This window comes from Macrobrachium rosenbergii, chromosome 13 (genome assembly GCF_040412425.1).
Source record: "Macrobrachium rosenbergii isolate ZJJX-2024 chromosome 13, ASM4041242v1, whole genome shotgun sequence".
NCBI lineage: Eukaryota > Metazoa > Arthropoda > Malacostraca > Decapoda > Palaemonidae > Macrobrachium > Macrobrachium rosenbergii.
In genome coordinates, this window is record NC_089753.1 from 43,675,569 (window position 1) to 43,700,012 (window position 24,444).

The window sequence follows — 24,444 nt, forward strand, 5'->3', positions numbered from 1 at the left end:
GGCACATTCGTGTAGAATAAAAACAATCTTACAGCAAGGCTACTTCACTCAGCTCTATCTGGCCCATTCCAGCGTATAATGGAACCATCTTCTTACCGCCCGTAGGCAGAGAAGAAAGGAAAATGCGGAAAGGGAAAGAGACCAGTCATCTCAATCATCCTCATTTTCATACCATCGTCTTACGCAAGATACAAAACTGTCCCGCTAAGGGCACTGGATGAGCTATACAACTTGTTGAGCAGCCAAGACCAGACCAAAAGGAAAAGTGTCCAAGGACCTGAGGGCAATGTTCCTCAGGTAGAAGGAAGTGAACATAGTCTGGCAGAGTTAAGAACCAACATTCAAAATTCTATAAAGAGATAAGTTCTTGGATGCCAAGGAGGCGCTCAGTCCTCTAATGTCATGTGCTCTTGCATGCACAGTATTGGCAGTAGAAAATGACGATGAGGAGTGAGGAGTAGGCATGCCTAACAGCAGTGCTCTGAAGGGGAAAAGGAGCAATTCATCTGGATTGTCGTTAACAAAATCCCTAAGTGAAGGGATGGAAAAGGAGGTAAACCTGTCATCATGAACCGAGGGGTTTTGAGTCTTAGCCACGAATTCCGGGACAAATTCGAACGCTAGTGACTTCCAACCCCCTGGTATGTTTAACATCAAAAGCTAGGCCATGGAGTTTGCCCACTCTCTTTGAAGAAGCCAAGGCTAGAAGGAAAGCTTTCTCGCGGGTCAAGTTCCTGTCCAATGACCAACGCAGTGGTTTGTATGGGGCTCAAGTGAGACTACTTAGCACCAGAGTCAGGTCCCAGGTAGGAGATTTCAGTTCTCTATGAGAACAAGACCATTCAAAACTTTTGAGCAGCATAAGAGATTTCCCAAGATGAAGTTAGGTCCATGTCTTTCAAATGAAGAACCAATCCCATGGCAGGCCTGTAACCCTTAATAGCAGAAACAGAAAGGTGTTTTTCTGTTCTGAGGAACATCAGAAAACCAGCTATCTGCTGAATAGAGTTTCCAAGTGGAGAGAAACCCTGCCAATGACACCAATCACAGTAGATGGCCCATTTCCCCTGATACACAGTTGAAAAAGATCTTCTGAGGTAACCAGACACCTGTGTCGCTGATCTGCGAGAAAAGCCTTTCGCTCACAGGAGATAATGGATAGTCTCCAAGATAGGGATGTTACTAATTGATGGTATCATTCTAATGAGGTTGACAGAGAAGACTGTGCCAAGGGGGTACTTCTCTCAGGACCACTGAGAGCAGAGTTAGAAGGCCTGGAAACCATTCTGCTTGAGGCCATAAAGGAGTTACAAGGGTCATCCTGAGATTCTGGGAAACCATGACTTTGTTCAGGACATAACATGTCAGGCAAAAGGGGGGAAAGGCGTAGATGTCCAGGTTGTCCCAAGGAAGTTTGAAGTGTGTCCTTTGCCATGGCAAAGAGATCTGGAACTACTGTACAGAACAATAGACCTCTAGCTTCCTGTTGATTGATTATGAAATTTGGGTCATGAAGACCAAGCGCTAGAACCCATCAGGATTATTCAGTGCAGCGATGAAGATGAAATATATAAATTAATGATGTGACAGATAATGAAAAGGTGAATGATAACATACTGTACTAGTAAAATTCAGTGTTGAACCTTGTCATGAAGAGGTCTACCATTGGTCTCCCAAACAGATGAAAAAGCCTGTCTGCCACCTTCTGATGCAGAGACCACTCCGTCCCTAGAACCTGTCCGGCGCCAGATGATTTATCCCAATGTTAAGACCCAGGTTTGTTCTGCATATAAACAAACTATTTCTCCCTTGTAAAAGTTATGCACTTATCTCAGTTTATAATGTACATTCTGCCATAACACATAATAGTGTTCTTTTATATTTTTACCTTGATGTAACAGCAAATTACCAAGAATTTTTATGGTAATGTTACACAAGTTGCATCACCTTGAGCTTGCATGCAGTTGCAATTGTACCACCAACCGTAGGCTAAGAAGTGTGGTATTCTTCCATACCTTTTTGAATATGTCAATTCTTGAGTTAAATTCCACCTAAGTTATGCATGTAAAGCCAGGCTAACTGTACAGTGTGACAGGTAAGTTAGGCATGAGTACAGTACAGCCTAGACTAAGGACTGCATGCTGTTTGGCACAAGACTGCCGTCCTAAATGAACTTTTTGTATTACAGGGAACCACCATAGGGTACCAGTAAAAGTACCAGTTTAGGAACCAGTTCTAACAATTATGGAAGGAATCCACGAGAAATAAGTTGTTTACACCATGTCTCCTCCTACTAAGAAACATTAAACAAACTGCAGGAGTCAGCGTTTCCCTCAACCCTAACCAAAAATGAAGATTCATTTGTCTCTGACATCAAATACCAGTTCAAGCTAAGAGTAGGCCTGGGTCTGTTAATTTAGGCTGGTGTGTTACACTTGTACTAGCCAATGCCAAGGTTTGAATTGTCATGTACTGTTTAGACTTGTCTGAGTTAATTGTCCTAAAATGAATGGTAGCCTCCAAATGTAAATCAGGACAATTGACTTATCAAGCCACTAGTAGCAATAACAGTATTATACTGTCCTGACCGGTAAGGGGGAGAATGGGAACCAGGTCTGCTTTGGTTATCCTTTGGGTAGGACCATTTCTGCGACGTGTCTACTGTAGACGAAAGGGTATGTATAGCCTTCTCGGTGTCTGGTGATGGAACTGGTGATGGAACTGGTGATGGGATGGGTGACATTCTTCCCCTTGGGATGGGTGACATTCTTCCCCTTTCCAAACCTCTCCCAAGGAGGTACCGGTCTGTGGGCTGCTTCTGGACCGTGAGTGAGAAGTCCTGGCTCAGTGTCAGGCTGACAGCTTTCTCCGTCCCACTCATACTTCGAGGAGATAACCTTCCATATCACGCTTCTGGAACGTGTGCAGAAAGTTTCCATGGACGGATATTGCAGCTAACAGTTCTTCCATTGCCTCTGGTGACTGCAGTCTGACGTGGTCGAGGAATGCGATTTGCTCCTTCTACAGAAGTTCCTTGTCTTGGAGGACGGATTAGGCTGCTGTCGCTTCTTATACTCCGGAGAATGTCTAAGGGGAATGTCTGATTCCGTAGGGGTAGATCTCCGTCTCCTCCGGCTGTTTGAACGGCTCTTCCGTTCTTCTTTCGTATGCTGCCCAACAGGCTGGGACTAGCTATAGGGAGAGCCCGGTCCGATGTCTCTTGCTCGAGCTCTGTTCTCTGTCCCATGCCATCATCATCCTGAAATTCTCTCTTAAGGACTTGATACACAGATGACAACGTCAGACATGGTTTCTTCTTAGGGTCAGAGGGAGGGGGAGGAAAAATAATCCTACCTTGTGTGACAGGTAGTGGAGATGGCGTTTGTATTGGCAGTGATGGGGTGATGGGGTGAGAGAAAGAATGAGCGAGGATGGTTCTCTGGAGACCGAAGTGGGCTTCTTCCTCTGTTTTCTTGCATATTTTTCCAACTGGGGAGCACATACCTGACCCCTTCATGAAAAACACACGGAATGAGGATCTACAGCCACAATCAACATATTTTCCACAAGGTTTGTCTTTGCCCGGACACACTGCTGTACTTTGGTCCTCCCAATCTCTTCCATGGTTATGGGAAGGACGGAAATTCAGGTGACTCACGGGAATGTAGCACTACGACTCGAATGCGTGGGTCCTAAAACTGTAGTTTTAACCCCAAAAACTCAGGAAAACTCTCCCAGTACACAAAAAACAACACTAACTATGTAAAGAAGAACTGGGATAGGTTTTCTTTCTCTTCTAATGCCACTGGAAGAAAGAGAGGGTTCTCTAACACTCACGTGTGGGGGGAACAAAGGCACGAGACCCAGATCAAGTGCTTACTGTACCAGCTATTTCTCCAAGAATAACAAAAGCAAACCTCACAGAACGTTACTAACAACTTTAGTACATCTCTAATATGTTTTAGTTATGATACTGAATTTTTTTCACCAAACAAAATGACTGAAAACTAAGCACTGTTTTTATGTTCAAGAACAACTCAGAGCAACTGAACAACTACGCCCTGATCTTGTGTTCAAGCACTCACATGGGGGACCCCCTTGTAACACAAGAAACGTTACTGAATTGAGGAAATCAATTCTTCACACATTAAAAAAATTTTAAAAAATACATACGCATCTCTTGCACTAAGAGAAAGGATAAGAAGCCCCCAAATGCAAAAAATAAGAGACAACTACACGACCACGATGAATCCAACAGTATGTCCATATGCAAGCACGGCTGGGAAGACAGTGGACAAATGGAGGCCAGCTTGGGTCAACCTAGGGGTTTCTAGGTAGCATTAGGATTTTGTTTTTGTAAAGGCAAGTCTAAAACACCCGAGCACAACGATGCACAAGGAATACTCCATATGTGAATGCGTAGGGTAGTATATGTATCAGAACAAATGCTAATTTCATTCATTCGTTACCAATGTTTCAAAAGCCCTACCAAATTATAAACACAGCTTTCCTTCCTTCTGTGGACAAAAATTATCATTACCCAATTAAAGCTTCTATTCTTCAAAAACTACTCGCTGAGCTGCCTTAGATGGCAATTTTCCTCATGATATCATACTTACCTTTATTTTGGAGGTTCTTGTGCTGTTAATCAAATGTTTGGTCTAGTTTTATCACTTTCTAGTCTTTATAACCCAAGTCATAACATTTACTAAATAATTAGTTTCAGCTTAAAACTTCATTGCTTTACAACCAGACCCTACATGATCTGTCATATTTTCTAAATGATAACCTCACAACTAGCGCTTATATCCTCCTATCAAAAGACATAGAAACCAATTTCTCTCTGTTACTACCAAAATGACGATTAATGTTCAATCTCAGACTACTATAGGCAAAAATATCAAGGTTAAAATCAGCAACTTCCAAATCAAAAAGAGAAAGCAATTTTTCGCCCATGTAAAAAGAAATATCACATGATAACTTGCCACTGTTCACAATTCACATAATCAAGAAGAGACAATGGGCTCTACCTTCCAGTAAGCTACGTCATGTTACAGTTGAGCAGATATCAGCATAAATATACTGTATACAAGAATAAACTTCAACTATGCAATTTCTTAGACAAAATGTTTAGACCTTTTTGTTAATATAAAAAAAAAGGACTGGAAAAAGGGTGATGTGCAATGCTTTTATTACTTTCTGCAGATGTGAAAAGAACATGGCTGAACTATAACTTGAGTCACACTTGTGAAACTCACTTCAACTGCTGCCCCCTAATAAAGAGGTATCTAGAAGACTTACCTCTCACTTCAAGCAGTTTTATATTTGAAAATATAAAAGAACTTATAATAACTGCAAAGAGAACAGCAGTAAGGATCCTTTTGGCTTTACCTACATAGGTAGTAATAGCTAAAACTTTACCCAAGAAGAAGCACCATACTTGAGAAAGTAACCAACTAAATTTACAGAATCCCACTGTTTAAATTAATATGTTCCTAGTCTACCACAAAAGCAGTTGCAAAAACATGTCATTGTACTGTAATATTTAACAGAACTCATAATTTGGTCCATAGGGTGGAATTACAGCTTATAAACAAGCTTTGAAAGGAGCAGTTGCAAATACAGTACTGTAATGCATATCAGAGTAGCAATAACCATGTACCAAAAACCTAACTTTCATTTAAGCACTGCATACCCCATTTTGTAATAAAATACATTTCTGACTCCCACAAACAATCTACTAGAAGGCAATCTGACATAAAAAGTCTTCTGCATTAAAGCAAATTCTACAATTAAAATAAAATCAAAAGCATTTCCACTACTGTATATACAGTATTTCATTAAAGTCCCATTAATCAAATACTGTATATGCCTTATTCCGTGACCTACAAGCCCCCAGGCTCACCTGTCTCTTAACTGGTAGAAAGAGGCTAAGTTCTACTAAGTGTGTTCGCTGCAGGTCCTCGGGTCTTTATTTGTTAACTAACTCACTTTTTTGTGGTGCAACAACAATTCCACTCAATTACAGGGTTTTCCAACTTCCATATCTAATCTACTCATTTAGAAATCACTAGTTCTTAAAGCCTTCCTCACTTTGTGCTTAGTAAATGGTAAAGCGATGAAACAGCAATTTCTGAAATTAGTAGGTATTGTGTAGTTGCCAAGTTGGCCTCTGAGACCAACAGCTATGTCAGAACCAACTATCCTGCCCTATATTTGTTTTATCACCCTGTCTCAACAGATATGTCAGAACCAACTATCCTGCCCTATATTTGTTATCACCCTAAGTGTTCTGCTTTGTGCAATGGGCTCTTCATTCAGTCAGTGTCACTGAATGCAGGAATTTTCATTAATCATTACACTAATTGGTTTTTTGGTGAAATTTTACATGAACCTGCTCCTAACTAGCTAAGAAATCATAACTTAGTACATGAGACAGTATTTTGTTTGGGCTAACCACTTTCCATGCGTTCTTTTATTTACTGTAGTGTGGCAAAAAGCTTGGTTTATGTTGCTATTTGTTACTATTTTTTAGCATACTATCAGGTATTTTTGATATGATTATGTTTACTACATATCAGTTACATTTGCTGCTGATGGTAAATGGAACTGATTCTATAAATGTTAAACAGTGATATTAAGTAGTGCTTCAGTGTCTCACTCTTCACCTACTGATTTTTTAGTACTAGCAGTCTTTTTGCACATCAACAGCTGTGACCCACTGCTGCTACAAACATCTTTTGCTTTATGCAACATATGTACCCTAAGTAAATAAATCCTATAAAACTATGAGCTATAAAAAGAGTAACAAAGACTCATACAGGCCACAAGTTCTGTTCCTGGATTTTTCAGGCATGCTTAAACACTGGGATATTCAGCATCCCCCCCCCCAACAATGATTCAGGCATATATATGATTTACAGGTTTGTGAAGTTTCATTATTTACCCATTGACCATACTGTGCACTTATCTGCAGTTTCCAATATCCCCAAACATGCAGCACAACAACCACTGACCACCGTGTAGGAAGTTACTGTCCTCCCTGTTATATAAGTACCCGCATTCTTGTCAAAACAGCTCTGTGATAATCTTCCCAGCACTGGAGTCTTCTACCATCAATGTTCATATTTATCCATTAATAAATTTCCTCTTCATTCTTTATAATTAGCAATTTTCTTTACCTTTTCTACTCCTTTTTCCAGAGAATGTGCTATTATATATAACTTCTTACTTAAAAACAAAAAAAAGGGATTTGTCTAGCCAGCTCCCTGTAAGTATTATTACCTTAAATTTAACACTGTACCTGTAAATTTAACCATTTTCTTTATGACTTGTGTACAATTCTGATAAAACTTTTTGGTTCAGTTTTCCCTAATTTTCTTATATGGAGTGGTTTACCTCAAGTCAGTTGGCTCTGGTTTTGGTATTTTAAATCACTTAATTTTTGTAGTGTTAGTTTTTAAATGCAGTATTTCCTCGATCATCTGCATATGCACTCTCTGCAACTTGACACTGTCCACAAGCAACTGCAGCTGCCAAAAACATATATGTGAATATACAGTATATAGAATGAATGAAATTAATAAAATGCCGTGTTTAGTTTGCGTAGCTGTGCAGACAGAAAACCATGATGATAACACTGCCAATACTTCATACAGCACACTGAGAAAGGGGTACTGTGGGGGAATAGGCCAGGGTAATCAAATTCAGGGGAAGGAAGGCCAGGAGAGCACAGTAGGGAGGGCTGGGAGGGCCCTTGTCTGGTTGGGAGATCATGTGACTATCGCTGCCTCAAAAGTAACGACATACACAAAAAGTCATTAAACATTCTGTTTATTGCCTTTGAGTAGTTGACAGAGATGCACCATGGTCATAATAACATCAATGAACTTTTGTGGCAGGGAGATCACTTGTGCTTTGGATGCTTCTGTGAAGGTTATTGGCTCAAAAGCATCAATGTCATAAAAATCATTTTGTTTATACATTTGAATGGCTAATAGAGATGTGTCATGCCTATGTCACATTAGTTTCCTTCTCTCATTGGTCACCTGCAAAGATAGCAACACAATAGTTCTAAGGCATGCCCTGCTTTTGTGTCAAGTTGCTCGTCATTCCTCAGTGAACGCTTATTAACCAGTTGCTGTGTGGTACCACATATCACAATGCATGATCCTGATTTTGTGGTTTTTGTTGGTTTTCCTGCAGTGTTGCAGGTGCTGATTTTACTGTGTAGTGCTGTGTATTCTGTGTATGGCCACAACACCTAAAAGGGCCTAGAAGATAATGACACTTCAGCAGAAGCTGGAAATCATCAAAAGGATCAAGTACGGCTGGTCCATTACCCCCATCATGGCAAAGTACCTTGCAGGACATCAAGAGTGCAAAGGACAAGCAGCAGAAGTACTCTCAACCAACTCTGAGAAGACAACTTCCAGGAGTGAGGACCACAAGGTCATGAGGAGGTTAAACAGTTGATCTTTATCTGGCTTCATCAGCAGAGGTTGGCCTGGGTGCATGTGTGTAGTGCTGAACTGAAGGCTGCTGCTATGAAATTTGCAGGTATGCAAGGGGTTGTGGACTTTAAGTCATCTGAGGGTTGGCTGTTTCAGTTCAAAGCCCAACAAGGGGTTTCCAACTAGAAGACTCACGGTGAAGCCTTGGATATTTCCAAGGAGGGATAGAGGAATTTCAGCAGATGTTGAAAGATCTGATGGAAAGGAAGGCCTTGCTTTCAGTCAAATCTGCAATCCTGCCAAAACTGGTCTACTCTATCACTCCTTATTCAGGAACACCTTGGCTGATGAGAATGAAAAGAATTCACCCAGCAGAAGGCTTTCTATGCAACATGTGTCTGCTTTGTTATGAGGTTCTTCCCTCTGCACTTACACTTGGATGATCACTTGAGATGTCTCTAAAAAAACACTTCATAACCACTTCAATGAAACAACATAAAGTCTCTGCTTACCCAAAATCTACACACAAGCTAACCAGCATGATGACTAATATGCATAACAAACATTAGTCCTAGCTAACTCAAAAAGACAATTATCAAAAACATTCAACAACAATACTCAAAAAGTACTAACAAAACAGTAACTACCAATCACAAAGACCATAATTACTATCAGCAGCAGAACTTCTTACGTCTGAAAAACTGGGAGGAAAGTTACAATATTAAGAAAGTGCAGAAACACCACAATATACTAAATGAAAAATAAAAAGATGTTAACAATAAAATGCAAACACTAACCAATCCTAGAAGTAGTAAACAAAGTCTGGGGAATCTTGTGAGAAGTCAACAGGTTCACAGATAGCATGAAAATGAGCCAGTGTGCCATGAAATATCCCGGGACTCATTTGGCTACTGTTTAATTCCCTCTTTACTTACTATTTCTTCAATAGGAAACTGGGTTGTCTGAAACACTTGACTGTCCATGAAATGGGCTAATTCATAAGTAATAGATTTGTTACAAAACATAATTTCTGTTTCTAAAGTAATTCACAAAGCAAAAAATCAAAAACCTATCACTATGTCGCCTCTCAGGTAGATGTGAAAAACCAGAGTATTTCTGACTTCCATAAATAAATAACACATCCCCTCCCCTCCCCTCCCCTCCCCTCTATCATATTTTGGCACAGAGTGCACAGACGGCTGACAAACCACCATTTGTAAAATTGGATTCTATAACAAATAAAAAATCACTGTAGCATACTAGGGTACCCAAATATTAAAAATTTATACAAGGCAAAAAAAGCCTGCATTGTATCTTGTAAAGGAAGAGCACCTCGGCCACTGATAAACCCCAGGTCTCATCTCCCCAACAGTTACCTTCCCATCTCCCACAAAACCTAATCATTGATTGTGAGTCATGAAACCAACCTAATATAATTTTTGCATAAATCCACAAATAATTTTTCCCTAATCATCCCAACAAAAAGCCATATGAAACAAAAAAATTAAATTTTATTGGATTTTTCCTCCAAGTATGACCTGGACCTTCACTTTGACCTGAGTTTGTACATCAGCATTGTTGTGGTTTATATATGCCAAACATGAAGTCTCTTCTTATAATTCAAGTAATCAATTCTCACATCTCATGACGCAACCTTTGTTAAAATCTTTGTAAAAATCCACACAACTTTGTGTAATCTGGTTAACAAAGAAAAAAACAACCTTGTCGAAAATACAACTTCCTTGTCAGAAGTAACTAAGGTAAGGTTCCTCTTGTTCAATACTCACCTATAAGAATTACCTAATGTAGTGAGACTCAATTATCAACAAAACATGCCATACCAGGTATTGTAGCCTAAGTAAAACATAAGAGGCTAACATTTCATGGACACAAGAAAAACAGGCAACTGAACTGTGCTCTGTCACTTAAACACAATTATCACTGGAAATAACTTCAGAGCTTCCTCCAATCTATCGGCAGAACAGCAAAGAGGCAAGAAATGATGGCGAGATCAAATCAATTAGTACACTTCACTTGGTAAAAGCCCCCAGCATGACAGTGTTACATGACCATTCCCTAAAAGGAAAAATTCCACCAGACTTGTGAAGCATCTCCCAAGATGACCACAAATAATCTACATCACAGATCCCATGTTCCTCAAAGGAGGATGCATGAAGAAAACCAATAAAGTATGGGGTAGAAGACTATGCCTACTGTCTGCAAAATGGCCATATCCCAATAGCCTCCATATGTGATTATCATCCTACCTCCGCCGTGGGTCACGTGGGGATCTGGGGCGGGAGGGGGAGGCTCCAACCTTGCGAGGACCAATGCCCGAAGGGTCTCTGGGGTCACGTGGATGTGACGAAGCCCTTTCTCCTCCTCCCTTTTCCTCACCACTTCCCTCCCCAATGTCACTATAGCCTAGCTCATCTCTGTAAAGCTCCTTGAAGCCACTGTGTGCCCACCTGCAAAAAAAAAAAAAAAAAAAAAAAAAAATCATTCACTAGGAGTTATACTACTTTTATAATTATAAGGAATTTCACAGAAATCACACATTTTTAAAGTAATTTGTATTCCCTAAGTATACAAACCACAGCCTTTTATTTAGTAGTATTCCTCAGTGTGAGCTGAAATCAGTCATTGAAACTTAGTAACAAGGTAGTTAACAGGCAGTAGGTGTTTGAGTGAGTGGAACGCACCATTCACCTGCCATCACCAAGCACTTGTTTCTTCAGTATCAGGGACTATACAGGGTGGTTGAGGTTGGATTAAAAGGCTCTGGTTTGTATACCTAGGAAAAATACAAATTGCTTTAAAAATTTGTGATTTATTCTTACGGGATACCAAACTATTGCCTTTTATAAAGGAGACTCACACCTTAGGTGGATGATAGGTTCTCACCTGACTGGAAATGCCATGCTCCTGGTCATGATATGGGCAGAGACGTAATGGCTCCTGTAACCTATAAACTCTGTATAGGGATGCAAGAATGTTAGGACCCTGAGCCAGATTAAGAAGAATCTAATTCATTCTCAGTAAACTTAGGAAAACCAAGTGCTACCTTAAGGATAGGGTAGCACAGATTAGAGGGCACCTAGTAACTGAGTCAATCACACTGATGGGTTCAGTTGGTAGCTTTACCAATCCTTCCCCCCTTGTTACAAGCTCTTACGGCAGGATGCCAGATTGAGAAGTCTACCAGTATCTTGTCTCGTCCAGCACATTCTCAACCTGACTGCTGCCTTTCAGAGGAAGGCAGAAAGGAACAAAGGGACAAAGAACTAGCCACTCACCCATTTGACCTCCAGTCTTACACCACCTGGGTAACTTTGGCAAGATGCTTTTTTTGTTAGAGGATCTTGGAAACTATACAATCTGTTGGACAACCCAATTTGGGTCCTAAGAAGAGTCAGAAAACTTGTAGACAACATCCCTGGGGTAAAATGAGGTAAAGGGAGTCTGGTGCCAAAACACACTTGCCCTGATTACCTGTAAATGGCTTGGGATAGGCCATCATCCCTGGCTCCATGAACTCTCATCTAGACTGGAGGACTGTCCTCCTCACCACACAAACTGCAAGTCTGCTAAATCATTTTATGAAACCAAACAGTAAGAGCATTCTAAACACCACCTCCTTGTGCATGGCAGTACTACAAAGAGGCCCTGACACTCTAGCCAATGAGGTACAGTTCTCATTAGATAGTGCCGCAAGGCCCACAATGAGTAATGAAGCACCTCATCCAGCTTCAAGTTAACAAATTCTCAGAGGGATGGAGGTAAGAATGTTCAAAGCTCCTATAAGCATGCACAACTCCAATGAGGATTAAAGGTCCATGCCTTTTAGTCAGGACACCTGGCTCAAGAAAGCAACAGGCTTCACAGCAGAGACTGAGAAGAGCTTGTCTCCACAAAGGAGAAACACTGCAACTGTAACACCAATTGGATAAGATGGTCCACTCTCTTGTATATGGTAGTTGAGGCTACCTCTACAATTACAACTAACAGAAATGAGTGTAACCAAAGGGTATCTCTAGGCACCTCAACCAGAATACCACTCTGCAAAGGGGCCAATGAGGAGCTACAAGGGATATCTCAGATCTGAGGTGACAAACGCAAAGTTGATCACTTGCCAAATCAGGCTGAAGAAGGAAAAACATAGCTACTGTACTCAGATGTCCAAAGGGCTACTGGAAAGCATTTTCTATAACAACTGGGGTCTAGAACACAGGAGCAGAACACCAGGAGCTTCCTGTAACCATGTGGCAAACAGGTACCTCAATAGTTTACTGCTACAGCTAAAATAAGCCTTTCTCCACAGAAAGTAGGGATGAATCTGGCCTAACTAATTGCAGCTGGCAGTTAATTTAGTTAGTTATAAATGATTTGTTTAACCTGGTCTGCCAAAATATACCTGGCTGACAACTGACAGGGGGGAGAGGAAACTGTAACTCCATGTGTTGACATAAACTACTCCATTTGTTGACATAAGCTACTAAGTTGTGTTGTGCTCACCTACAATACAGTGACCTATTGCACAGTCACAGAGCTTGCAGGACTGGCAGCACTATTCACAAGTCCAAGATGTTGATATGTAGATGGGGCTCACCCTTTGTCCACACATTTGAGGAGGACAGACTACTTAGGTGTGCACCCTACCCCTCTGATGCATCCTAGAAAAGCAGCACCTCTAGAGGGAAGAAAAGTCTGAGGGAACTCCCACAAGGAAGCTCCTCTTGTCCAGCCACCAAGCAAGGCCCTCTCTTACTTCCCTGCTGAAGGGCACAAGATATAAGGGAGGGTGGCTCGAGGCTTCTCAGTGCCGCTTCAGTTGGAAAAAAGCAGGTGGAAGCACCTATACAGAATGAGCTTCTCCAGAGATGACAATTGACCAAAGACTACCTACAAAAGGCAACCTGATTGCACCTCTTATGGCAACAACTGTAATGAAACCTCCTACGGCTGGCTGACACAAGTCTGACTGGAAGACTCGCTGCCACCACATCTTGTTCTGGAGCAACTGTGCCTCCAAGGATGCCAGAACTAGTTACTGTCTTCGTAATGCTACAACATATACCTTGTAAATGGGCCCAAGATGACGACAGGGGTGAACACTCGCATGAAAACTGGGGGGCTATCACTTACCTAAAGCACAGTCTCATTTCATATAAAGAAAAGTACTTCCTAGAGGACTGATGGATGAAAGCTTGTAAGCACAAGTCATTCAGATCCAATGAAAACATGAAGCTGCCCTTTCTGATGGACTCCAACTCAGAACAAGCTTTTTCCATCTTGAATTGAGTCTGTATGACAAACTCTTTTGGAGAGAGTTCGATGACTGGTCTCCAGCCAACAACTGTTCCTTCACCACCAGGAAGCAAGTGAGGAATGTGGACTGGAGAGCATCATCTTCAACTTCCAGCTCTTTCTTCTCCAAGTTTGTGTTTCTTATCTCAGTTTTAAAGAGGGGAGGACCCTCCTGACACTGGACACAAGTGTGGCTACCCTCAAAAGGCTTATCTGCAGTTCCCTCTGTCTTTTTAGAGGAATTGGAGACCACGCAGTGGATCAAGGTGTCCTGGCTGTCAAAATGCCTCTTTACCACCCCCTCTACTTTACTATTCAACAGCCATAAAAGGGAACCCAACACCTATCCATAGTTCTCAGCAAGACTACTTTCAGCCGAACTTGTAGACATAAGCAGTCTATATATCTTCTGGCATTTAGAACTTCCTCCGGCATGGCAATAGCAATAAAGAAATTTACTTACCGAGACAGCAGGAACCCTTCTGATCTGCAGATCAGACAGATAACCTGGTTCAAGACAGCATGAGCAAGCAGCAACCACAGTTGGAATGATTGCTTCACCTCTTGGGCACTGCAAATGAATGAATGACTTTAAGTTATCAGGCGTCGTGACGAGTGTGTTTTATTGATGAGATGGGTCAACAGAGGGGCAGTGTTTGCTTCCCCAAGATATTAAGCTCACAATGAGTTGAATGATCTCCCATTCTAGCTCTGCCTGAAGAGAAGTATTGGATCCTCTCCCAATAGAGGCTGAAACCAGTTTGCCATGGTCAACACATTAAATTACAATTCAAGGTTGACTTGTAACCACTTAAAATCATGGTCCACATTCCCACAGACTTTTGTATGATGAGTTGCAAGTGAACTAAAAGCTAAGACTGAGCATTCACATGTGATACCGTACAGCATCAGAAGTCTTGGACAAACTAGGAACACCATGAGTTTGCTTGATCACATGCATGGAGCTCACTATGGTACTAAGTAGCATCGCAATATAGTTACGTTTTGCTCATGAACCCTACAATGCTCACATATGATTCAGGGATCATGTTCATGTACACTGGGAGTTCTAGACAAACTAAAAACCATTTGAAGGTTTCTACAATCACTTTCAAACAGACTGACTTGATATCCACTGGTATCATACAGCAGTGGCTTGACCCATGAGAACCTATGGTGCCTACAATTCTGGGATAATATAAGCACCAAGCAAGAAGGTAGCACCAACTTTTTTCTACATATCTTAGCAGAGACACAAAAAGGAACACAATTCGAGACTGTCCCAGTGTTTTGGAAGTAATGGGAAGACACTGGTTCACAACCACCCTGTGTCAACTCTATTTCATGGCAAACGTACCACCTACAAATGAGAAAATGCTGTCACCGATCCCCAAAAAAGGAAGGTGCTCACTCAACATCGAAAGAACTTCTTGTGAGAAGGCTTCTGAAACCACCTCCTCCTCTTCCTACCCTGGAAGTAAGAAGAGGCAGAAGAGTTGGAGAAGAATGAAGATCTCCACCTCTCCATCACTGAATCCTACTCTCCTCAGGAAGCAGTGTTAGTGTACAGCCAATACCTGACCCAGGGGATCCCCGCAGGCAAGACAATCACTACAGGAAGCTGAACAGCTTGAGTTTCTTGGCAGAAATGACACCAAGAACAGCAGTGAAAAACAGGTTGCTCGGAGTACAGTGGAAACATCTACAAGTACTCCAGCAAAACCGAGCATGTAGGAAGCAGAAAACCACAAAAAATTAGTCACACCTGGGAAGAGCTCTACACATGCACCTGGGTTATCACTGTTGGGGATAATGGGCTGGTCGCCTATCCTCACAAGCTTAACCCCTTTTGTGAGAGCAGAACTTAGGGAGAGAGAAAGAAGGAAGTCTGGAAATAGCTGAGAAGATTCAGCAGTATCAAGGGCACAGTAATCCCCTTCAATGATACTGGTAAACATCTTCTGGCCTCCCTTTGTTGCTGTCAAAGACCTTTTAACTCAGCTGCAGCCAAAGAAAAAGTGCTTGATGACCACAAGTGACTAGGGGGTTCTCCCTACTCACCCACCTACCACCAGTTAATACCTTGTTATGAAGTTTCAATGACCAATTCCAGCTTACGCCGAGGAATACCTCTACATAAAAGGTAATAGTTTGTATTCCCATAGGAACAACTAAAATGTTAATAATTTGATGCTGCAACCCCTAATAACTAGAACAATGCTCACTAGGGGAAGGATTCATTTTTTAAATTGCTAACAAACATTCTATTTCTCTCTTTTTTTTTTTTTAATACACAAACATCAGGTTACCTGCTTACAGCAAGTCCATTTTGTCATATGTCAGATTTGTAAAGGATAGATTTTACTATGTTGTACCACTATGTTCCTGGTGTAAAATATGAATGCAAACAGCATATATACAAATTAAATTGAAGAAGTCTCCAAAACATAAGCATGCTCCATTTTCTCTCAAAATGCTAAGTGAGAGCTGAATAAACTAGAGAAAAGAAAACTACTGGTAAATAAGCAAGCTTATGATTGGTGTAAAGGCCCAGTACTACTCAACATAACAGAAACATTGGCACAGACAAGGAAAATGGAGATTTGGAAAAGGTATGACAATAGAATATTAAGATTCAAGGCCAGTATACAGATTTAATAGCCATGGAGGAAGTGGCAAAGAGATGTGGTGTAAGGAGGCTAGAAAGCTGACTAGGACCCAACAAGTTGAGATGGTTTGAATATGTGACGGGAGGGGATGAGGAAAAATTTGTCAGAAAAGTAACAGATATGAAAGTAACCAGATGAAGAACTGCAGGAAGACCCAAGAAATTAAGGAAAACGGTAATGGAACTTGTTTCTTGACTAATCAAATAAAGGAAATAAGCAACATAAAACACTTTGAGATGATGACAGCAAGTGGTAAGGGGCAAGCCGGCATTTTCCTGTTCTAAGGATGCCAAGGGATGAGAGGAGAAAGCTGACCGAGCGAAGGAATATCAACCTTAAGCAACAGGGACCTCACATTTCTGACAGGTACTGAGCACCTATTCACACCCACTCCAGTACAGTAATTACAGTCTATTAAATTTCTATTATTTTTCAATGCAAATTCATACATTATCTTTCTTATTTTTATTAATATGAATCAACTTATAATTTACCATGTACTGATTCAGACTTTTCTCTTTCATCTACCAACTGTGCTATAACTTTAATGCTTATCGTGCATTTTCTAAATTTATAGCGAAAGAGAGGCTCACAGCTCTTGACGAAGACATCTGATACGTTTTTACTATCAAGGCTTTATAGTTTTCCTTCTATAATTTTCAACTACCATTTACCAAGTATTTATAAGCAGATAAAATATATAATCACACATTACCACTATACAGCATAAAGTAGTTACTGTACTGTACAGTTAAATACATAGGCTTATGAGTTTCCTTTTGTAGTATTCTTATAATAACCTATCATACTGTATTACAATGCACTTTCAGAGTTAAATTTCTGCAGACTACATGTGTTTAACTCTGAAACTGCATTGTAATACAGTATTATAGGTTAGTATTTCAAACAACAAAAATTCATATATATATTTGTCACTTTGCCATTCATTTTAATAAAGCATAATTTCATTTTATAATTCTATACAACTACCATTAACCAATTTTACATTTTTATACATTATTACCTTTCAGTAACCATTCCTTCGTAAGTACAGTACTATTTCTATTCTATCTGCAGGTGTCAATTTCTTGGGTTGCCAAACAATATTGCCCACTATTATTTTATGTCTTACTTTCTATATAAGGCTTTTCAAATATTTTTGTATTACCAAATGTTTTTCTACTGTACACTATTATTTGTTAAAACAGCATGTACTTCTCAAGTGATATTCATTTACCAAACAAATCTGTCTCTGGTTCTACAATAACATTTCATCTTTTACCATATTACACAGACATTTTTAATGTTAAAAAATTAGTGAGGGTTATTTTTTCACTTCTGGTTATACTGTACATTTCTTTGATAAATTTTACCTGTATATTTCTTTCATCTATTTTACTTCTTACCCCAACACTCACCACTAAAATTATGCACAGCTATTTTACAGAACATAATGTTTGAAAATTATCTTGCATATATTGTATCATTTAAATTGTCTAAAGGAAATTACAAATACTTAGATAAAAAATTCTTACTTCAGCACACACTAATTTAGCTGGTAACTTCTGATTAATGCACTTGGTTAATATGTTGTTGACAAATGCACTCTTTTTAGTTTACTTTTGTCAACAATTTTTTTTCCCTCTTTTCCTTTCAAGTAAAATGTATTATAACATCAAGCAGCATATACTGTATTAATTAGTTCGTTAGTTTGATGAAAATCGTTTTGATGAGCAACAGCCTAGCAGCTTTTACACACACACACTTTCTAAAGAGTCACTTTCACAACTCATAATTCCTTTATTCACTGGAGCCATAACTAAGATTAAATAAGAGTAACTTAAATACAAATACTGTACTGGAAGCTGATCTATAGAAACCAAGACAATGAGCTGTAGCACAAGCAACTTAAAATCTGTGGCAAATTAGTAAAGAACCTGGATTACAGGTAAGAAGGGTAGTGAAATGTCTGTTGTTCATTTCCTGCTTATAATGCAATTTCTGATAATATGTCACTTTATCCCCAAAATTCACTTGCATTACAGAACACACTATACTAGTGTTGTATACGTCCAATTTTTACTAGCTGTCAAAACTGCATTGCTACAAGATAGCTTAAGTTACATCTACTGTAATAAAAAAATATTGCCATTTTTTGGTCAAATTTGCTCCTTACCTGTTTGGTTGTGCTGCCTCAGCATCCAGCAACTTCTTCGTCCAGAAAGTATCCTTCGTGCGAGTTGTGGCCTCTCGCCTAGCTCGCACTACAGCCTGCTCAATGGGACCCCTCTCCCCTGCGGTAACACCAGCATTATTTTAAAACACTGATTGTTTAAAATTACATTTCACAAAAAATGTAACAATTACAAATAACTAATACTGGGACTGATGAGCCCCCCACACAATTCTCAAAACTGTTTTTATAACATACAACTGGTTTTTCATACAAGCCCACATCATGGTCTGCCATGATCCCAAGACCTAAAGGACTTTGTTCTAAAAAGAAACCTTCTCCAGGGCAACAACATCCTGGTGGCCTATGTGATGGTCTCTGCCACAGGATAACTCCAAGAAACACAATACAATCAACATCACATTGACAGGCACAGACACACTAAGGAAAAGGGACCCACAAGCACCCACACTAACAGTAAGAGAAGCAACCCCAGAAAAAGTAACTAAAAGAAAGGATATCAGTTAGGGAAGTAGAAAAAAGTATTAAGTTTCATATTGGTAGACAGAGCCCAGGAATAAGGGCACTGCCCCCTAGTAATGATGGCTTCTACCTCCTCTAGACTCCCTGTCCCCCCGATGATTAAGTAGCGCTCTCTCATCTCCCTGACAGAAAAATGTACCAGAATAAGCTTCAATTTATAAGGAATGGATGCAGTCTAGAAATAGTGAAAGGAATACCTGTATGACAGACCTTCCACCTAGTTTAACTCTGCAAAAAAATCCACAATACACAATGCTTCAACCTAAGGCCATGATCCACAATAGTCATTAGGAAAGACCAGGTCCTGAGAGCAAGAGGACAATGTCCGAGTACTTTTAAGACCTCACTGGTAAGGTATCCAACAAAGAACACAAGGAGGATCTGAGGACCTAGCAAAATGAATTCTCCTTCACTGAAGTCCCAGATTGGGTAGGTGCCATATTCTACCTCCAATGGCTCTCACAGACATCCAAAGATAAGTCGGTGGATGAGCTTGAGCCTGAGAATGATGCTATGGCCAGGGGTTTTGATCTGCTCCTCTAACCTGGCGAAGATAGTCACTATCAGGTACTAGAAGGGGGTATGATCAACTTATGGACTTCCCCTTTTGTTCTTCTTACCAATCCTGAAGTTATAGAGATTCTAAGCAATAAAGGAATGTGATACCCAGTCTGGAAACACTCCGAATTGCCCAAAGTGCCTGAAGGTGGAAACTGGTCATTCTATGTATGACCATGAACCAAGTGCCAATTGGAGGGGAAGGGCAGTGGGCACATTTTCATTGACTACTTAATGAGTTGTATGTGAAGGATTTTTTTTTTTAAAGACTACATTTGTTTCAATACAATCCCATTACATTACAATAACAAGAATAGCTATTCATGGAGAATGGACTCACTGCCCACAAGACATTTAAAACCTCACCATAAGACCAAAGGACCTGTAAAACTGTTAAGTGAATCAAGATCTAAAAAAATTGTTGAGGTTAACATGGGATCTTGACATAGATAGAGTCTACTGGGTAAGGTCATGGTTTCACTTTTCAAGAGAATAACTTGAGAGCAATGCTTGCCTGCTTAATAAGGCATAGCAGTATGTACCCCAGATATATACATCATCAGGATATATAATACATATAATAGAATATATAAAATGTTGAGTATATTAAACAACTCTTGACCATCTGCTCCATTCTGGATTAAAGCCTCTAAGTACGAAGCAGAAGAAATTTCGAAGTACTACTGTACAGTAGTAATAGGTAAGTATCGGCACTCTGGAAAACTTGTTTGAATATAAGTATTTCAACTCTGATACCTTACTCATACTTCTTACACATGCTAACTAAAGGGATATGTGGGAACAGCTAGAACAGATTAGTACAAAAATAGGAGTATAAAAAAAAAACTTTTAAAACATGCTTTTATTAAAATGCACTGAAGAGTAAAAAATAATTTTTTGAGATACACCATGATTTTCTTACAATTAATCATGTCTACAAAAATAGAAGCGTGGGCACCAAACACGGAAGGAAATGCTACAAGAAAAGAAATATATTTTTTTATTTCTTATAGCATTTCCTTCCATGTTTGGCGCCCACGCTTTTATTACTGTAGCCATTATTAATTATAAGAAAATCCTGGTAGTCTCAAAAATTATTTTTTTTGCCTTTTCGAGCATTTTAATAAAAGCGTGTTTTAAAAAATCCCTTTTTATAGTTTTTTTATTTTATGCTTTTTAGTTTTGACAAAAACTGTAACCAATTTATGATTGTAACTAAAAAAAATGAATGTGGTATCCTGTCGAGCCAAAAAATGTTTGAAAAATCCGTAGAGTTACCTTACTCTACCAGGTCAAAGGATGTATGAAAAATCTGAAGAGTTTCATACAAATCCTGAGACACTGGGAGAGGTCGCTGTAGGGTCACTAGAGGTCACTGCTGACCTACTGATCATGTACGGTTGTACTCTCAATGGGATTGAGTAACCGTGAAAAATTTCAAGTCTATGGGACACAGGGAAGAGGTCGAAAACTGAGTTACAAGATTTGACCCAGACAAACACACGGACAAAAAAGCAAGCTAAATAAAAGCATATAAAAAAACAATGAACCTTGCTGAAAGGGGAGGAACTCTACACAGCTGCTATTAACACAGCAGACTGAAAAAATATGCGGCAACTGGTGGATGAATGCCTGATTGGCTAACTGAAAATATTTTTACTAAAAAGTGTCCTTTTGAGAACAAAAGACAGCTAGGTTGGGGATCATCACAAACCCCAATGTGGGCATTATATGACTAATGGGGTTGTTATGAACAAGAGAATATTACTAAATATTAATCTCAGATTTCCAAACATGTCAAGTGTTATAAATAAAAGCTAACAGATAATATTACAACTATACACAGAAAAAAATGCTCAAAGTGAAACTGTCTAACTATTTAAAAAAATCTTTTTAAACAATTCAAGGATATAAATTTCAAGATATTTGAGGATCTTAGAGGAAGACCACATACACAAATTTCATTTTTTTTTTTATAAAATAATTTTTAGTGAACTACACCATTAACCCTTAAAGGACAGGCCAAATATATATTAAACACCCGAGACCAGGCAAACTTTAAGGTTGGCCAGTTTAAGAAAAAACACATCAACGGAAAGAGGAAGGTATGCAAATGTACATGGTGCAAGAAAAAATTTCAAAAAATTTTTCCCTACCTTCCATGGAAAGTTGAAAGTGACTATTTACATCCTTGTGTGGGGACTCTTTTACAAGAAACTCATAAAAATATGCTAATTTTACCAAGTTATACATGTTTTTTCTAATGATTTATTTTATTTTGTAAAATTATAATTACAGATCACACAATATCATAACAGATAAGAACTAAAATCAGTAACAAATTCTGAGTTTATTTGTTGTAAAATATTTACGAAATTTACTGTGATGGGGAGATGCAGTAAGTTTTTGTAAGGTAAACATGTTTTTTCTAATATTTCTTTGCATTTTCTTTGCAAAATTACAATTATACAGTCAGTCCCCAGTTATCGGCGGGGGTTCCGTTCCGACGGCTTGATGATTAGCGAAAATCGCCGATAACCAGAGATTGGCACCTCTGTTAGGTATGTATCGGCGGCAATACCAGATTACTGGTGCCGATAAGCAGAGATCGGCGCCCAAAATTGCTGATTTTCGTCGTTAGACAAGTGCCAAAAAACCAGATCGCTGATAACCAGGGACTGCCTGTAGCTGACATACTATCATAAAAGTTAAGAACTAAAACCAACAGCAATCCCTGGGTATATTTATGAGCAAATAAATAAAAAGACGTCATGGGATAGAGAGGGGCAATACATTTCCCAATCAAGTCTCAAGGTAGAATGACCCCCCTCTGTCCTGTGCTGAGCTACTACAGTTGCTGCAAGTCATTTATAGACCACTGAAGTGCTATGAACATCTTTCCCGCTATTTTCACCCAAATCGTATGGCGCGCAATATTAATACTCATGTGAGTTAGCCCGTCCATCACTCAAAACCTGTTATAGATCATCATATGATGATGCCCGTCCATTAAGGGTTAATGATTACAACATGGCTCTCTAACACACCACCACTAACTCACATAATTTACAAATACCTTTCAACAGACCTTGAAAACATGACATTTTTATAATAAAATAAGATTTTATATCATACTTACCTGTTGTTTACATATAGCTGTAATTCTCGATCTCGACAGAAAATTCAAAACTGGCGGTCCCGCTAATATATGGTCAGGTGATACGACTACCCGCCCTCTACCGGGTACCTGGATCCATTTCCATCAACAACTAATCATATTTTCTATGTCCCCTGTGTCCCTTGGGAGGCGGGTGGGAATGTTTATATGTGTAAACAACAGGTAAGTATGATATAAAATCTTATTTTATTATAAAAATGTCATTTTTATACATGAACTTACCTGTTGTTTACATATAGCTGATTGCCACATTGAGGCGGTGGGCATGGACAGCTGTAAGTGTTAAATGGAAAAACCTGAGATCATCAGGCTAAAAAAACGTCTTAACTTTGGATCCTTACCTGCTAAGGAAGCTGTTTTCTCGGTTACTGCCTCTGTAACCTGCTATCCTTAGTGCAACTGCGGGGCCTAGTAGCTCAGACGCAGGTTGCTATATGGAGAAAGGTCTGTTGGCCCAGCCGCCTTCGACACAATCAACCAAAGCATATAATGCCCCTGCTCAGGCGCAGTACTCAAAGCATCCACCATCATATCACCCAACCATAAAAACTCACACCAACCTATTAAAATTAGACCTACTAGGCCATCTAACCTCTTAGGCTCTAGTAGTCGACCAAAAAGAAAACTTCTGCACCCAAGGAAACTAAGGAGAGGATCTAGAGCCTCTGGTTTCCTTGCCCATCACCGTGTCAGACGCAATAAAGGGGCCCAACGCACTGCAGTCTTCATATGTGGTTTGGATCTGTCTCAGATAATGCGAGGCAAAAACAGACGAACATCTCCAATAAGTTGAACTTAGAATGTCCTTTAAAGCCATGTTCTTCTTGAAGGCTAAAGAAGTCGCAATAGCCCTAATTTCATGAGGCCTCACTTTAACTAAGGGGAAATCCACATCCCTTAATTCCTTGTGTGCCTCCTGAATCAGTTCTTTCAAAAGGAAAGCAATCCCATTTTTAGATAGAGGGTTCTTGGGGTTCTTAGTTGAGCACCATAAAAAATCATGAGTTCCTCTTACACTTCTGGTCCTGTCCAGATAGAATTTCAAAGCTCTGACCGGACAGAGAAGTCTCTCTGTTTCTCTTCCACTCAAGGAGGATAGGCTAGGAATGGGAAATTCCCTTGGCCATGGATTACTAGGGTTTTCGTTCTTAGCTAGGAAACCCAAGGTGAAGGAAACTACAGCCTTATCCGCACAAAAACCAACTCTTTTGTCCAGAGCATGAATCTCACTTACTCTCTTTGCCGAGGCCAGTGCCAAGAGAAAGAGAGTTTTCTTAGTTAGATTCCTAACGGAGCAGGAACTCAAAGGCTCAAAAGATTTGGAGGTAAGCCACTTTAGCACCACATCCAAATTCCAATGCGGTACACGAAGAGATTTGCCTTTAGTGGTAGCAAAGGATTTAAGGAGTTCTGCAATATCTTTGTCTGAGGAAAGATCTATACCTCTATTCCTGAAAATTGCCGCCAGCATACTCCTATACCCCTTAATCGTGCTGACAGCCAATTTCTTCTCCTTGTGCAGAAACAAAAGAAAATCCGCAACCTGGCTTAGAGTCGTAGAAG

General features: G+C 39.8%; 1 protein-coding gene across 9 annotated transcripts in view; it reads right to left on the reverse strand.

Annotated features, from left to right (window-relative positions):
- The window catches only part of LOC136845250 (serine/arginine repetitive matrix protein 1-like), a 61,877-nt gene that overhangs the window by 19,645 nt on the left and 17,788 nt on the right, over positions 1–24,444 (reverse strand). For 5 of the 9 annotated variants that reach the window (XM_067115356.1, XM_067115360.1, XM_067115355.1 and 2 more), the window contains one exon: positions 18,606–18,723. In XM_067115356.1, the coding sequence (XP_066971457.1) occupies positions 18,606–18,723 (118 nt within the window). Of the gene's footprint in view, positions 1–10,720; positions 10,922–18,605; positions 18,724–24,444 lie in introns of all 9 variants that reach the window. The other 4 variants (XM_067115353.1, XM_067115358.1, XM_067115352.1 and 1 more) reach the window with 1 other exon arrangement.